Source organism: Stomoxys calcitrans, chromosome 5 (assembly GCF_963082655.1).
Source record: "Stomoxys calcitrans chromosome 5, idStoCalc2.1, whole genome shotgun sequence".
Lineage (NCBI taxonomy): Eukaryota > Metazoa > Arthropoda > Insecta > Diptera > Muscidae > Stomoxys > Stomoxys calcitrans.
Window position 1 is genome coordinate 50,226,325 of NC_081556.1, and position 17,293 is coordinate 50,243,617.

The 17,293-nt window shown below is 36.6% G+C and overlaps 1 protein-coding gene across 24 annotated transcripts in view; it reads right to left on the reverse strand.

The window, feature by feature from the left end:
* The window catches only part of LOC106095735 (cell adhesion molecule Dscam2), a 433,819-nt gene that overhangs the window by 45,588 nt on the left and 370,938 nt on the right, over nucleotides 1–17,293 (reverse strand). For 19 of the 24 annotated variants that reach the window (XM_059369670.1, XM_059369663.1, XM_059369668.1 and 16 more), the window contains one exon: nucleotides 4,482–4,694. In XM_059369670.1, coding sequence (XP_059225653.1) covers nucleotides 4,482–4,694 — 213 coding nt within the window. Of the gene's footprint in view, nucleotides 1–4,481; nucleotides 4,695–5,313; nucleotides 5,482–17,293 lie in introns of all 24 variants that reach the window. The other 5 variants (XM_013263055.2, XM_059369673.1, XM_013263057.2 and 2 more) reach the window with 1 other exon arrangement.

Sequence of the window (17,293 nt, forward strand, 5' to 3'; positions counted from 1 at the left end):
TGTGCCAACAGGGAAACTCTTGCGGAAGTAGAGTGGGTTTGTAACTTTGAACAAGTAAGTTCCGCCGGGCCGAATTATATAGACCCTCCACCATGAATCACATTTGTAAAGCTTTCTGTCCGCTATCCTTTATAAATAGGTAAAAACGCATAATGAATAGGAATTGTTTTGCTATTGGAGCTATACCGGGTTATGAACCGATTTGGGCCATACTTTGTTTGGATGTTAGAGATCATAGTAGGAGGTATTGTGCAAGATTTCAGACAAATCGGATAAGAATTGTGACCCATAAGGGCTTAGGAAGTAAAATCGGTAGATCGGGATATATGGGAGCTATACCAGGCTAAGAACCAATTCAGACTCAACTTGGTATGTATTTTGAAGATCCTGGGAGAAGTCGTTGTGCAAAATTTAAGCCAAATCAGATAAGAACTGCGCCATCTAGGGGGTTAATATGGGCTTAAATGGAAGCTGTGAAAACTTATGAACCGATTTAGATTTTACTTGGCTTAAATTTTAGAAGTCGAAACAAAACCTTGCGGTTAAATTTCAGTCAAATCGGGTGATAATTGCGCCTTCTAAAGACTAAAGCAGTCAACACTCAATATCGATTTATATGGCATATATGTCTGGATATCGGATATTTATTGCGCCTTCTAGAGGCTCAAAGAGTCAAATCAGTTCATATGAACGCTATATCAAAACATTGAACGATTTGGCCCATTTACAATCCCAAACAACCTACACTGGGTAAGTTTTTATTGACAGAATGTCAGCAGACTGAAATGGAATATCTCTTTGGGCCGGTACCCTAAACAGTCGAATTTCGAACTGTTCAGCCATAGCTTTTAGAGATCAGCGACAGTCAATTTGCGGTTTTTGAATTCAAAAATATGTTTCCAAGAGATAAAATGCCTGCCTGGCTGCCTGAGAAGATATTTATGCCAAACGTTGTTCTGACAATACATCTTACCCATTTCATGCAAATGCAAATTTTGCCCATGAATATTCCACTAAGGAACAGGGGCAACCTTCTCACATATCAATGAGTGCAGTCCGATTCAAGTTTAAGCTCAATGATAAGAGGCCTCCTTTTTATAGCCGAATCCGAACGGCGTGCCGCAGTGACATAGTACCTCACAAATGTTGCCAGCATTAGGAGGGGAAAACCACCGCTGAAATTTTTTGTTTTTCTTATGGTCTCGCCAGGATTCGAACCCAGGCGTTCAGCGTCATAGGCGGACATGCTAACCTCTGCGCTACGGTGGCCTCCATATATTCTTTAATAAGCCATTTCATATATTCCTTAATTAAAAGGATCTCTGCTTGATACACATTACATGTCGAGTTACCTTCTCGGTATAATCAGTTATAGTTCTTCAGAGTGCACTCCAAAGCTATACAACGAATAAAGTGTAAAATTGGTCGCGTATGCTGATGACTTGGAAATTGCGGTAAGGCGAAAGTTTCCTTTCCGCGTGTTCTGCACCGTGTATGAACTACAGTTATCAGACTAATGGTACTATATAGTGTTGTAGTCTGGTGGAGGGCACTTGAAAATTCTACCTACTGTTCAATACTCAGCTGGTTCCAAAGGGTGGCTTATTTGTGCATCACAGCCGCATTGAGGACGACATGGAAACAGAGTCATGATAGGTGTACACCACGAATTATGCTCTATGTGGGTATGGATGTAGAGAGCTAGAAGCAACGACGAGGTTAACTGCCACCTATTGCTATTCGACCATGGTTACTTTCCGAAATATCTACATCCGAATGTAAGGGTTTGAGGAAGTTGCAGACGAAACAGAACACACTTTTCTCCACTTCCGGTGATGGGTGGTTTGACTCAGAGAACCGAAAGAAGCAATTGGTAGAGATTGGTTTCTACCGGGTAAATACCCAATAAATATATATTTTTTGGGTCGGTCGGTATAAGGGCAACAATATCAAAATATGGTCCGGTCTACCAGAACTCACTGTGCCAAAATTGATCGAAATCGGATGAAAAATTACCATTTTATTGCCTCAAGACTTTAAGTCTGGAGATCGGTTTGTATAGCGGCTATATATAACTGAAATCCGATTCGATAAGATCAGAAGAACAGGTTTTTTGTACAAAGAATACGAAATTATCAAATATAGTTTGGAAAATATTTTTATGTCCAAGACATCGGCAAAATTATAAATACCCAGCTTACCCAATTTACCGGGTAAATACCTTTTGGGTGATGGGTAAACACCCAAAAGGTATTTACCAATCTCTAGCAATTGGCGATTTTTCCCATACGGCTGGCGTTAGGTGGTTTGACGCAGGGAACCGGAAAAAGCAATTGGTAGAGATGGGTTTCTACCGGGTAAATACCCAATGAATATTTTTTTTTGGGTCCGCCGGTCTAAGGGCAGCAATATGGTCCTGTCTACCAGAAAATGGTCCGGTCTACCAGATAGCTGCCATATAAACCGATCTTGGATCTTGACCTCTTGAGCCGCTAGAGGGCACAATTCTTATCCGATTTGGTTGAAATTTTGTATGACTTCCACCAACTGTGCCGAGTATGGATGAAGTCGGTCCACAACCTGATATAGCTGTCATATAAACCTATCTGGGGTCTTGATTTCTTGAGCGTCTAGAGGGCGCAATTCCTATCCGATTTTGCACAACGTGTTTAGTTATGACTTCCAATAACTGGGCTAAGTATGGTTTAAATCGGTTCATAACCTGATATAGCTGCCATATAAACCGATCTTAGATCTTGGCCCTTGAGCCACTAGAGGGCACAATTCTTATCCGATTTGATTAAAATTTTGTATGAGGTGTTTCATTATTACTTCCAACAAACTGTGCTGAGTATGGTTGAAATCGGTTCATAACATGATATGGTCATATAAAGCTATCTGGGGTGTTGACTTCTTGAGTTTCTAGAGGGCGCAATTCCTATCCGAATTGGTTGAAATTTTGCACAACGTGTTTAGTTAAGACTTCCAACAGCTGGGCTAAGTATGGTTTAAATCGGGTCATAACCTAATATAGCTGCCATGTAAACCGATCTTGAATCTTGACTTCTTGAGCCTGCAGAGGGCGCAATTCCTATTCGATTTGGCTGAAAATATGCTCAACGTGTTTAGTTATGACTTCTAACAACTGTGATGAGTATGGTTGAAATCGGTTCATAACCTGATATAGCTGCCATATAAACCGATCTTGAATCTGGACTTCTTGAGCCTTTAGACGGCGCAATTGTTATCCGATTTGGCTGAAATTTTGCACAACGTGTTTTTATATGACTTCCAACAACTAGGCTATGTATAGTTGAAATCGGTTCATAACCTGATATATCTGCCATATAAACCGATCTTGAATCTTGACTTCGTGAGCCTTTAGAGGGCGCAATTGTTATCCGATTTGGGTGAAATTTCGCATGACGTGTTTTGTTACGACTTTTTAAATCTGTGCGGAATAATGGTTCAAATCGACCGATAACCTGATGTAGCTGCCATATAAACCGATCTTGAATCTTGACTTCTTGAGCCTCCAGAGAGCGTAATTATTATCCAATTAAGCTAAAAGTTTGTACAACAGCTTCACCCATTACCTTCAATATACGTGTCAAATATGGTCCGAATTGGTCTTTAGCCTGATACAGCTCCCATATAAACCGATCTCTCTATTTTACTTCTTAAGCCCTTCAAGGACGCAATTCTTACTCGAATTGGCTGAAATTTTGCACAATGGCTTCTACTATGGTCTCCAACATTCAGTTCAATTATGGTCCGAATCGGACCATAACTTGATATAGCTCCGATATAATATCAAGTTTTTTCTTTTATCCTTTGTTTGCCCAAAAAAAGATATCGGGATAAGAACTCGACAAATGCGATCTATGGTGGAGGGTATACAAGATTCGGCCCGGCCGAACTTGTTTTTGGTTATTCTGGTCTGGTTTTTTGGTACTTTTATACAGTTTGTTTAAGTTTTATGGTAAGTTTGGTAAATTTGAAATGATTGTTTGTAGGTTTTGGTAATTTTTATATATGGTATACGAAAATTTATCTATTTTACATAAATATGTATATACAAAAACATGCTAGAACACATATATATATATCAACTATTTATAAAAACTTTCATTAAGAAAATAAAAACTATACGTTATTTTCAAAATATCAATTTAATAATGAGTGACCTTTGAAACGTAAAATTTCCGCTATTATTGTCATGTTTTGATATTACGGCAATATCAAAATCGGCCATTTTGCATAGCGTTTTTTATGGTGGTTTGATTTTATTCATCAAAAATTTATTTATTTTTTTTCAATTGTAATAAAACAGAAATAAATTAAAAAAGAATTTGTAAAAAAATTAAATTAAAAAAAAGAATTATCTGTAAATAAATTGTTAGTAAATGCATTTAAATAGCAAATATTTCCGTCTATGGAAATATCAAGACACTCAAGCATTCCACAATAAATCAACCTACAATAAACATCCTTTTGGCCGCCGCGTAAATCATCCGAACGTCTGCGTGAGAGGGCAACACACACCACCAAAATTCCCACAAATACCACAATCACGGTGGCAATCAGGGGCACCATAAAGTTCAGATCCAACCATTCGGGCATCCAGGCGGGTAAACGTATGCGTGTGTGTAAATTGCCCGAACCTCGGCCATCATCGAGAGGTGCAACGGTTCCTTTTGGTTTCAGTAGTAGTTGGAGCCATAGTTTTATACAAACCCCCAAGGCACAGTTGTGGACCAAGTCGCGTGGAATTTTGTGGTGGGCAATTTTCGTTAACGTTTCGAGTATTTTTTTTTAATTGTATACATGCAGTAATTGATTAAAATGAAGTTTCGAATTTTCGAAAATAATTTTTCCAATAATCGAAAATTAGATACCAATTTTCGTTAAAAGAATAAAATATTTTCGAAAATCATATTCGAAAGTTATATTCGAATTTTCGAAATTCCATTATTATATACATATACAAAGCCATTTAACGTTAAGCAAGCAATTTTTTGTGGTTGTGTGAGTGTGTTTGTGTGTAAGAAACCAAAATTAAAAATTTCAACCAAATGTCATGGGGATTTTTCGTTTTTTTGTTTTATACAACAAATTTAAGGATATTGACAAAGATAGAGAAAATGTCAATATAGTGGTTGTGTGGACGGACAGATTGGTCGTTGTATCAACAAAACACAAACAAAAACACAAATTGCAGATCGAGAGTTGAAGAACACAAAATGTAACGAGAGAGAGATAAAGAGAGAGAAAAGAAAAAATGTCGAAATTAGTTTGATCGGTTATAGATACCTTTGTGGTGATTGCCTTTGCTACGCAGTATACAAATAACAATTATGGCGATTATAATGACGAGCAAGGCCGCTACAACTGGCACAACTAAATTTAAGTTCGACAATATGATGCGGATAGTATCCTCGGCCGTTAATTCGGGCATATCACGCGATGGGGCAATTGTTCCTGTAACAACCAAAGGTTAACCATACAGATCAGCGAATTCAACATTGGACAACAACACTTTTGTTGGCAGTTTGGCATAACAAATCAATTAATCGTTCAACCAATCATTCAACAAACAAAGTTTATTTCGTTTTTGTTAACTTTTTTTTGATTTTTTTTCTCAATAAAAACTACTCGTAATAGAAGTTTGAACATTACCTTTGTACCCTTCTAATATACAAATACACAAAAAATACATTGAATTAAGTAATAAGACTTAAGAAGAAAGAATCAATCGTTTGATATGAAAGTTGATTAAGAAAACAAAACAATTAGTAACATTTAATAATAAATTTCAAAGTTTTTAAAAACTAAAAACCGCATAATTCTAGGATGTTCTTATTCTCTTCTGTGGAAAAAGAGGAGATGTGATTTCGAAAGATAATATGGTGAATGAGAGATCTTTATTTTACATGAAACGATGTTTAAATTTGAATTCTTAAAACAAAACTTAAGTTCTAGTTTAATACTTGTGTTTTTTTTTCATTGGTAAATTTAAAACTATAAATGCAATTTGTTTTTTTTTTTTTCATTGAGTAAAACTTTATATTTGTTTATCTCAACTCTGAAAACAAAATAAAGCAGCAATTGTTTTGCTATAAAAACTTGAATTTGATGAAAACAGTAACAACATTCCATTAAAAGTAACACTAAGTTTTATTTGTTTTTTTTTTTTTTTTGTTATTAATTAATTATGAACATAACAAGTACTAGGTAATATTTTGAGTATGGTATTTGTTAAAGAAAATTAACTGTAATTAACTATTAGTTTTTTGATAAATTTTGGATATCTTGTTTTCTGTTGATGTTTAATTATAAGTATAAAGATAAACTGTAACATAAGGGAATTTAAATGAAAATTATTTAATAATAACAAAAACCATAATACTTGAATAAAAACGAAATAAACTGTTTCTGTTTTTTGTGGTTTAATTCTTATATCTTCCTTTAAAGTTCTTTAAGTTTCTTCTTGATTTTGATTTGCTTTAACTGATCTTGGTCTGAAACGCTAAAAATTATTGTTCTTTTACTGAGATGATTTGTCTTTGGTTGTTGCAGGCTGAGAAAAAAATGTTTCAATAGTAGAACTACCCCATGTAAAATCAATTTTAATGCTCTTTTTAAACTTTTTCATCTTCTTCTTTTACATAAAAATCAAAATGAGTTTGTTATAAAAAAAAATTTATGTATTTAACTAAAAAGATATATGAAATCAAATAAAGAGATGCTCAAAATCATACAAAAACTCTAAAGAAATAAATAAAGAAATATTTTACTATAGCTCTAAAGGGGTGTTGATATTTGATAGTTGGATATTTCAAACCATTTTGTGTTAAATGCTGTACTCGCAACTTAAATCTAAAGGTTTTCGAAGAATTTAAATTGATTGATGAATAACGCTTACTGCGTAAAAGATTAAAACCTAAAGTCAATAAGATAATTGGACCCTATCAATGCGGCAAATCCACCCTGGACCAGATATTCATGTTGCGCTAAATCCCGGAAAAGTCCTGAGAAAGAAAATCAACACCTGCCATTTTTCGCATTTGACAAAATCTCCGAAAGATTTCTTTCTATACCAACGCATTTGGGAAGTTGGACATCAGAATAAATGTTTATGGAAAAGTATATAATATCGCCTAGAGAGAGAATATGACCGCTGCCCGCCCATGATATTAAAATCGTTCATCATACTATGTCCCGTACATAAGAAAGGAGACAAGACGGAAAGTGCCAACTACAGAGGAATAAGTCTCCTACCCATCATATACAAGATACTCTGGAGCGTACTGCGTAAAAGATTAAAACCTAACGTCAATGAGATAATTGGGCCCTATCAATGCGGCTTTAGACTTGATAAATACATCATAGACCAGATATTCATACGGCGCCAAATCCTGGAAAAGACCCGAGAAGCAAAAATCAACATCTATCATCCGCCAACACCTATCAACACCGCCGCCTTCGATACTCCTTTACGTTCAAAGGTATTTCAGGTCATGTCTGAGTTTGGACTCTGCAGGATGACACTTGCTGATACGCGTTCCTTAGAAGGAATAACAAAAGCATCTCTCCGGAGACAGCCTATCGTGTGATCTCTTTATTATGCGGCTGGAGAAGAATAGATATGGCACACTAATCACAAGAGAACACATGCTACTCGCCTATGTCGACGACATCGACATCATATGTCGGTCACCGGAAGTAGTAACTGCTGCCTTTGAAAGAATCGAAAGAGTGACAGTGAAAATGGGTGTGGCAGTAAATGGAGCTAAGACGTAATGGATGATTTCAACTCCTAAAACGCCTTGTACAACTGAGCAGTTAAAGAAAATGGAGAAAGTTGGGAACCACAACTTTGAGATAGTCAGTAACTTTATCTACCTCGGCACCGCCGTAACCGAAACAAATGACACCAGTTTTGAGATTAAGCGAAGAATAATACTGGCAAACAGATGCTACTTTGGACCAAGTAAGCAGTTTAGAAACAAGGCCACCTCTCGACAGACGAAGCTTACAGTATACAAGACATTGATACTACCCGTGTTGTTATATGGTTCTGAGGCATGGGTACTTGTGAAAACAGATGAGGAGTATTTGAGAGAAAGATTCTTCATAAAATATATGGACCAGTTTGCGATAATGGAGAATATAGGCGACGTTTTAACCAAGAGCTGTATGACGACGATACTATGAATGTATCAAAATACAACGGCTGCGTTGGCTAGTTCATGTTGTCAGAATGGATGAAGAAGCTCCAACAAAGAAGTCTTTTGAAGGCAAACACTATGTACACGCAAACCGGGAAGACCGAAATTCCGATGGAAGGATCAAGTGGTGGGAGACACCTCGAAACTTGGTGTCAGAGATTTTAGAATGAGCGCAGAAGATCGAGGCGCTTGGACCGCTATTCCACGTTCGGCTAGTGAAAAAAATATTCTGTCGTAGCCAATTAAAGTAAAGTAAGTATAATATCTGGTGATGGTTAATTTGCAAGACAACAAGTTTGGATGGTGTGGCTTTGAAAGTGCTCTTGATAGCTGGAAGATTTGATGTTGTCTTCGATTTTTTCAAGAAGTATTCCAAATAAATATCTTCTTCCGATGGGATGATATGGAGAAGTTCAAAAGTTAATGAAAGAGGTGAACTATTCATAATAAATAATAAAGTAAATAGAGCTGCATTTTTTGCCAGAACCAGGGAGGTGGTAATAGACGTTACCTTGGTATCATTGAATATTAGCGAAATAATATGTCACGTTGAAATCTTGTATGACAACAGCTTCTCCGATCGTCATTACATTAACTTTAGAATTTGCGGATATACTGCAAAACTGGTCCTTACATTAGGTAAGGAAAAAGGGAGGCAGATTGGGAGAAGATTCCACACGAAAAGTGGAAACTTTAGAAGATGGTCAAGTGGATCACGAACTGCCTGGACGACCTGGATAAGTCTGGATGTCGTAGAACCAAACCAAGGGGCAAGCAACGACCCATATGGTGTAGGACATAATTTGGTGGTCTATAGAAGGTTGCAGAAGACTTTTCATTAAAGTGAAAGCATCAAGAGCATAAATAGACTGGATATCTATGAGGCTGAGTTTAGAAGATACAAAGTCGAGCTGAAAACAGCTTCTATGCTGCAGACGATTTTATCCTCCATAACTTTTATGGTAGAGTACATTAATAGATCAGACAACTTATGGGCAATGTCCAGCGGAGACATTAGAATTATTCGTGGATACACATCTTCCGGGAAACTTTCCAATGAAGAACAAGCGAGAGCCGTTGCCGTTGTCTAGCGTTCGAAGCCATCAATACAACTTCCAACAGATGCACAGAATCATCTGCACCATGGAAGTAGTGTAATTGTCGCAGACAAAAAATCCCTTGAAGCCATATGGTTGAATAGACTTCTAACCAAAGACGAAACGCGTCCCATAGCGATTGGTGTGTATTGCAATCTCTGGCTTTCCTTTTCCATTTGCAAAGTTTTTGATTGCAAAACTTCCGATCATTGAGTTCGTCTCGAAAGAGAAACAAACAAAAATTGGGAAATTTACTAACAGCAAAAAAAAAACTGAAAATGAAAAAGGTTGTCACTCATATGGATTTTTCGGGCAGTGTGTCAAAAATTCTTTGAACAAGTTTCACATCACAGGTCGAACTACAAACTTATTTATTATTGATAGCTCTTTTGACAGATATTCACTCCAAAATTTACGTACCCATTGGGCCAAAAACGAGCTTCGTCGCTCAATGAAAGAAGCGCGCGACGCATTTTGCTAATAGAATTCAATAATTTACAAGCGTTGTTCGTTTGTAAGACGATTCATTGTTAAATGAAAGACCAAACTGAAGATGTTTGATAGTGAAACAAAACACGAAACGTGCGTGAGCTGTTTAAACCAGCGTTGCTAAAAACTCACCCTTTATTTACATAATTATAACGCTATGGGGTAGTATTGTAATAATATGGATATTCTCCAAGGGATCTTCACAAAGTTGGCTCCTGAAATTCTTCGATGAGTTTTGATGTTTCTGGCGAATTTCACAAAAAACATTTCAAATTTGAATTTAGCTCTCGTATATATGTCGTTGGAGTTGTTGAAAACCAAGCAAGGGGCTTGATTGATATCTAAGCAACGGTTCTTGGCAAAATTTAGGTATATCTTGGTCTTCCTTCATCTCAAATGTATACAAAAGCCTTCCCACGGTGTCACCTGGGTAACTATTTCTTATATCCGTTAAAGGTGGTGAGCTAAAATGTGCCACAAATTCTCTCGTAGAATGATAAAAAGGTAGGTTGGATGATTAGGTGAGTAACCCATCACCCTAAAATCTTAAAGAAATTACTTCGAAGAAACGAAGAAGATTACAAACGAATCCCTCAACATCAGCCTTATTTGCGTCCATGCCCCCACGAAAGACAAGGACGAACAGCCGAAGGATATTTTCTACGAGCGCCTAGAAAGAAAATATCTTTGGCCCAACAGCGAAGAACATGGTAACTAGCAGCACCAGTTTCTAACATCGAAGATTTCTCACAGCCACATGGCTGTCACCTGATCAAAACACGAAAAACCAAAAAGATGTCGTGGTGGTATATAGAAGGCATTCAACCAGAATGTAAATTGTACGATGTATCAGAGCGAGGACATCGATTCGGATCATTACCTTGTTGCAGCAAAGGTTCGTAGCCGTCAACGGAAGTGGATCTGGTAGTAAATGGAGATAAGACAATTTGGATGGTATTAACTTCCACAAAGTCCTGTACACCAGATAAAGAAAATGGAGAAAGTTGGCAACTCAAATTTGAGATAGTCAGCAACTTTATCTATCTCTGCAGCACCGTGAACGCAGCAAATGAAACCAGTTTTGAAATAAAACGAAGAACTATATTGGCTTACAAATGCTACTTTGGATTGAGTAAGCAGTTCAGGAGCAAAGTCACTTCCCGCTAGACGAAAGTCATACTATACTAGACACTGATACTATCCGAGCTGTTGTATGGCTCCGTAGCATAGGTACTTGCGAAAGCAGATGAGAGGAAGATTTTTCGTAAAATATATGGACCAGTCTGTGTTAATGGCGAATATAGGAAAGACCAAAGCTCTAACTTAGGAGCTTCCGTGTTCTCCGAGCCGAATGTAAACATTCGCTAGTTGTTGGGCTTTTTAAAGCGATCTGGATGGTTCAACGATAGGAACTGGAAGGCATCTTCCTTCTTCTGTTCCTGTGGTATCACAAAGGACGAAAACGTCGTAGTGAGTCGACGATTGACGATTGACTTACATCGATTTTCTAAATACCTAACAATCTAGTGGCTTGAAATTTTGCACGCGATCTCGCTATTACCTCAGCTCAAACCGTTCCAAATTTCAAAGAGAAATCCATAACCATTCTCACACTTTTTATACCCTACACCAAATTTAGATATTTATATATAGCAAATTTAGATATAGCTCCCATATATATATTTCATCCGATGTGCCCTTATAAAGCTGTAGAATTTTAGTCCGATTCTTACTAAATTTGGCACAAAGTGTTTTTTTTTTGACGTCCTAGTATGTGTGCAAAAATTTCATCAGAATCGGATCAGATTTATATATAACTCCCATATATATCTTTCATCCGATATGCCTTTTTAAAGCTGTAGTGCCCACAATTTTGGTCCCATCCTTACATAATTTTGCAGATGTTTTATTTGACGTCGCACTACATCCAAAAAATGTCATCAAAATCGAATCAGATTAAGGTAAAGTTCCCATATATATCAAAATTTTTCGTGAGATATTTTCATTGACATCCCAACACGTGTGCAAAATTTCATCTAAATCGAATCAGATTTAGATAAAACTCCCATATGTATCTTTTATGCATTTCGAATTTTTAAAGGCTGTAGAAGCCACAATTTTCGTACCATCAATAGGTTTGCAAAATTAAAGTCTGACTAAATTTGGATATAAGTGCTATATTATAAGTGCTGTATTATATAGTCCGCTCCGACCGACTTTTGCCTTTCATTACTGGATTTTATCTTTTTTTTTTTGATTTTTTCCCACTGTTTGTCGGTAAGCAATATGCTTTTATACTCGGCAATAAAGTTCAAGTATACCGTAAATACTCACACCTATATTCACAAATCTTTACAAGTAAAATGGCGTTAATTTCGGCCGGGCCGAACTTTGGATACCCACCACCTTGGGTATATATATAAACCACCTTTTAGCAAAATCTGGTGAAAATTGCATACCTTCTGTTCCATAGCAGTTATATCGAAATATGTTTCCATTTGGACCATATACTAATAAGTACAGTAGCTATATCTAAAAATGAACCGATCTGAACCATATACGACACGGATGTCGAAAGGCCTAACATAAGTCACTGTATCAAATTTCAGTGAAATCGGATTATAAATGCGCTTTTTATGGGGCCAAGACTTTAAATCGAGTTATCTGTCTACATTGCAGCTATATCCAAATCTATATCAATTTGGGCCAAGTTGCAGAAAAATGTCGAAGAGCCTAACACAACTCACTGTTCAAAATTTCAGCAAAATCAGATAATAAATGTGGCTTTTAAGGGCCTAAGACCCTAAATCGGAGGATCGGTCTATATGGCAGCTATATCCAAATCTGAACCGATCTAGGCCAAATTAACAAAGGATATCGAAGGGACTAACAGAACTCACTGTCCCAAATTTCATCCAAATCGGATAATAAATGTGGCTTTTATGGGCCTAGGACCCTAAATCCGAGAATCGGTCTATATGGCAGCTATATCCAAATCTGGACCGATCTGAGCCAAATTGACGAAGGATGTCCAAGGTCCTAACGCAACTCACTGTTCCAAATATCAGCAAAATCGGATAGTAAATGTGGCTTTTATGGGCATAAGCCCTAAATCGGAGGATCGGTCTATATGGCAGCTATATCCAAATCTGGACCGATCTGAGCCAAATTGACGAAGGATGTCCAAAGTCCTAACGCAACTCACTGTCCCAAATTTCAGCAAAATCAGATAATAAATGTGGCTTTTAAGGGCTTAAGACCCTAAATCGGAGGATCGGTCTATATAGCAGCTATATCCAAATCTGAATCGATCTAGGCCAAATTAACAAAGGATATCGAAGGGACTAACAGAACTCACTGTTCCAAATTTCATCCAAATCGGATAATAAATGTGGCTTTTATGGGCCTAAGACCCTAAATCGGAGGATCGGTCTATATGGCAAATCTGGACCGATCTAAGCCAAATTGACGAAGGATGTCGAAGGGCCTAACACAACTTACTGTCTCAAAATTTCATCAAAATCGGATAGTAAATGTGGTTTTTATGGGCCTAAGACCTTAAATCGGAGGATCAGTCTATGTGGCAGCTACATCCAAATCTGGGCCAATCTTGGCCAAATTGACGAAGGATGTCGAAGGGCCTAACGCAACTCACTGTCCCAAATTTCAACAAAATCGGTTAAACAATGTAGCTTTTATGCGCCTAAGACCCAAAATCGGAGGATCGGTCTATATGGGGGCTATGTCAAAATATAGTCCGATAAAGCCCATCTTCGAATTTCGAACAAAAAAAGTATCTGTGCAAAGTTTCAGCTCATTATCTACATTTTTAAAGACTGTAGCGTGACTTCAACAGACAGACGGACGGACATGTCTATATCATCTCAGATTTGTACGCTGATCAAGAATATATATACTTTATAGGGTCGGAAATGGATATTTCGATGTGTTGCAAACGGAATGACAAAATGAATATACCCCCATTCACTTAACAGTTCTATAAAGAAAATCTGTCAAATAAGCCTACTTTAACGCCACTCTAAGTTTTGTGAAAATGAGCATCAGACTTTATTGACGATGTATATTCATTTTTCGAGGTATTGCGGATTAATGAAAGCAAAAACCCCATTCTATGACGTTGAGTATAAGATGTTTTGAACATAGGTTAAAAGATTGATTCAAATATCTTTTTGGATTTATGTAACTCAAACTTATTTTTTTTTAATTTACAAAAAAGAATCAAATGTGATGTCGTATTACTCTTTGTACGCTTTCTAGATGCCATTTAATAATTGTTCACTTTTACACATTATCAACTACGAGTACTGATTTAGAAAACCCCTGGCTAAACATTACAACATTAAAAATACTTATTACTAAATAATCACTAGACAAAAGGTGTCTTAAAACGATTAAAATTTGTTTCATATACAACAAAAGCTGTAGAATTTATGCATAAATTGAAGAAAAATTCAAGGGCTACCGAATTTCATACAAAGGAAATAGGATTAACGACTTTACATTATTTTTATACAAAAGGAATTAGAGATCAATACCACTAGCTTTCGCCTATTCAATAAAATCATGCAAGGAGTTGCATCTATTGATTTATCACTCTAAATGAGATTATTAATGCCTTGCTTACAGTATTTATTACGAGTTTGAACGATTTTTTGTCTATTATGAATTCCGGGTCTTATTAATTGCTTCCGCTTTAAGAAATATAAAAGCTATGTTTTAATGCAAGTTGCTGGGTTTACACACTTATGATTCGGTGATTTACAACATGCTATACTAGACACAAACATATATTTGTTTTGCACACTTTTCAACGGGGATTGCGGGGAGACGAGTACTTTGATTCATTTAACACTTATGGTTTGAAAACTAAGACAACGCATATTTAATTAAAAATTAAAAAAAAAACTATAATGAAATCATAATTTACTAAAAAAAAAATAATCAAATCAACTACAACTGAACGAATTTTTCGAATATCATTTGGTGTAGGTGATTTTTTTTCTGGCTATAAATACATTAAACAATTTTGGTGCTCACTAGTAAGCAACAGTTTTCTAAAGGCTACAGGCTATAACGTTATTCATATTATTTTTTTATTACTTTCTTGTTTCTTTTTTTCCTTTTTTTGGTTACTTATCAACAGCGGGAAAAAACAAATTGCATTTACGCAATAAATTTCTTTAGAACTTTTTGCACAAAATTTCTTTACAACAATTTTTACACTAGAGTATAAAACGTAAAAAAAAAATTATAAAAAAATATATAAAATTCAAATGAAATCACAACTGAAAATTAGAAAATTTTACATTACTTTAAATTAAAAGACAACAAGCGTTATTGTTTTCAAGTTGAAACCAAAAATTTTTACAGTGCTTTTACAAAAACCATATACAAATAAATTAATATACACAAAACTCAAAAATGTTTTTTTTTGTTTTTGATTTTGGGTAAAGAAGCTGAACGAAAAAGAAATTAAAAATTTAAGTTTTATGTACGTATATTCTTTACATTGAAGCAGGTGTAGCGTAGTTTCTTTTTGTTATTTGTATATTTTTGTTCAAGGTTTAGAATCAATTTTCTTTTTAAAGAGTGTAGACAGACCATACAAAGGCTAAATTGTAACAAAATTAAAAAATCTTCAAGTTATTATGCAATATCTGCTAAAAAAAAAGACTGATGCGATGCGCAAAATCTTTGATGTATGCAGATGAGACAAGTAAGAGCGTGCTAAGTTCGGCCGCGCTGAATCTTATATACCCTCCACCATGGATCGCATTTGTCGAATTCTATGCGCGCTATCTCTTTTTAGGCAAACATACAATACTGAATAAGAACAGTTATGGTATTGGAGCTATATCAAGATATAGGCCGAATCGGACCATAAATGAATGCTGAACATTGTAGAAGTCATTGTGTAATATTTCAGTTCATTCGGATAATAATTGTGCCTTGTAGGGGCTCAAGAAGCAAAATCGGGAGATAGGTTTATATGTGAGCTGTATCAAGCTTTTGATCGATTCAGACCACATTCGACACGTATGTTGAAGGTCTTGAGAGAAGCCGTTGTACAAAATTTCAGCCAATTCGGATCAGAATTGCGCCCTCTAGAGGTTCAAGGAGTCAAGATCCCAGATCTATCTATATGCCAGCTATATCAGGTTATATACGGATTTACGCCATACTTAACACAGTTATTGGAAGTTAAAACAAAACACCTCTTGCAAAATTTCAGCCAAATTGGATGAGAATTGCGCGTTGTATTGCCTCAAGAAGTCAAGATCCCAGATCGGTTTATATGACAGCTACACCAGATTATGAAGCGATTTAAACCATACTTAGCACAGTTGTTAGAAGAGATACCAAAACACCACGTGCAAAATTTCAGTCAAATCGGACTACAATTGCGCCCTCTAGAGGCCCAAGAAGTCAAGCTCCAAGATCGGTTTATATGACAGCTATACCAGATTATGAACCGATTTAAACCATACTTAGCGCAGTTGTTGGAAGTGATACCAAAAACCACGTGTAAAATTTCAGTCAAATCGGATAGGAATTGCGCCCTCTAGAAGTTCAAGAAGCCAAGACCCAAGATCGGTTTATATGGCAGCTATATCAAAAAAGGTACCGATAGCACAGTTGTTAGAAGTGATACCAAAACACCACGTGTAAAATTTCAGTCAAATCGGATAGGAATTGCGCCCTCTAGAAGCTCAAGAAGTCAAGACCCAAGATCGGTTTATATGGCAGCTATATCAAAATATGGACCCATTTGGCTCATTTACAATCCCAACCGACCTACACTACTAGAAAGTATTTGTGCAAAATTTCAAGCGGCTAGCTTTACTCCTTTGAAAGTTAGCGTGCTTGCGACAGACAGAGGAACGGACGGACGTGGCTAGATCGACATAAAATGTCATGACAATCAAGAATATATATACTTTATGGGGTCTCAGACGCATATTTCGAGGTGTTACAAACAGAATGACGAAGTATACTCCCATCCTACAGTGGAGGGTATAAAAAAGGAAATGGAAAAACGTGAGTGTGAGCGAATTGGGATGTACAGGAGTCAGAATGAAGTACGGAAATTCTACCAAAGAATTAAACATCAAACAGAGACAAAAAAGGAAATCTGGTAACTGACACAGTTAGCATGCTGGGGATATGGAAAGAACATTTTACCCAACTGCTAGTGTCCGACGTTGGCGGCGAAGAGCATACCGCAGACCCAATCAAGGATGATAGTATAGAATATTTACTTCCTAGTAAGAATAAGGTCCAAGAAGCAGTGACCCGACTAAAGAACAACAAGGCAGCAGGAGACGACGGTGTACCCGTTGAACTATTTAAGACCGGTGGCGACACCCTGATAAGGTGTAAGCATCGGCTTATCTGCGCAATCTGGCTAGAAGAACGCATAGCCGATGATTGGAACCTCAGCATACGCCAAATCCT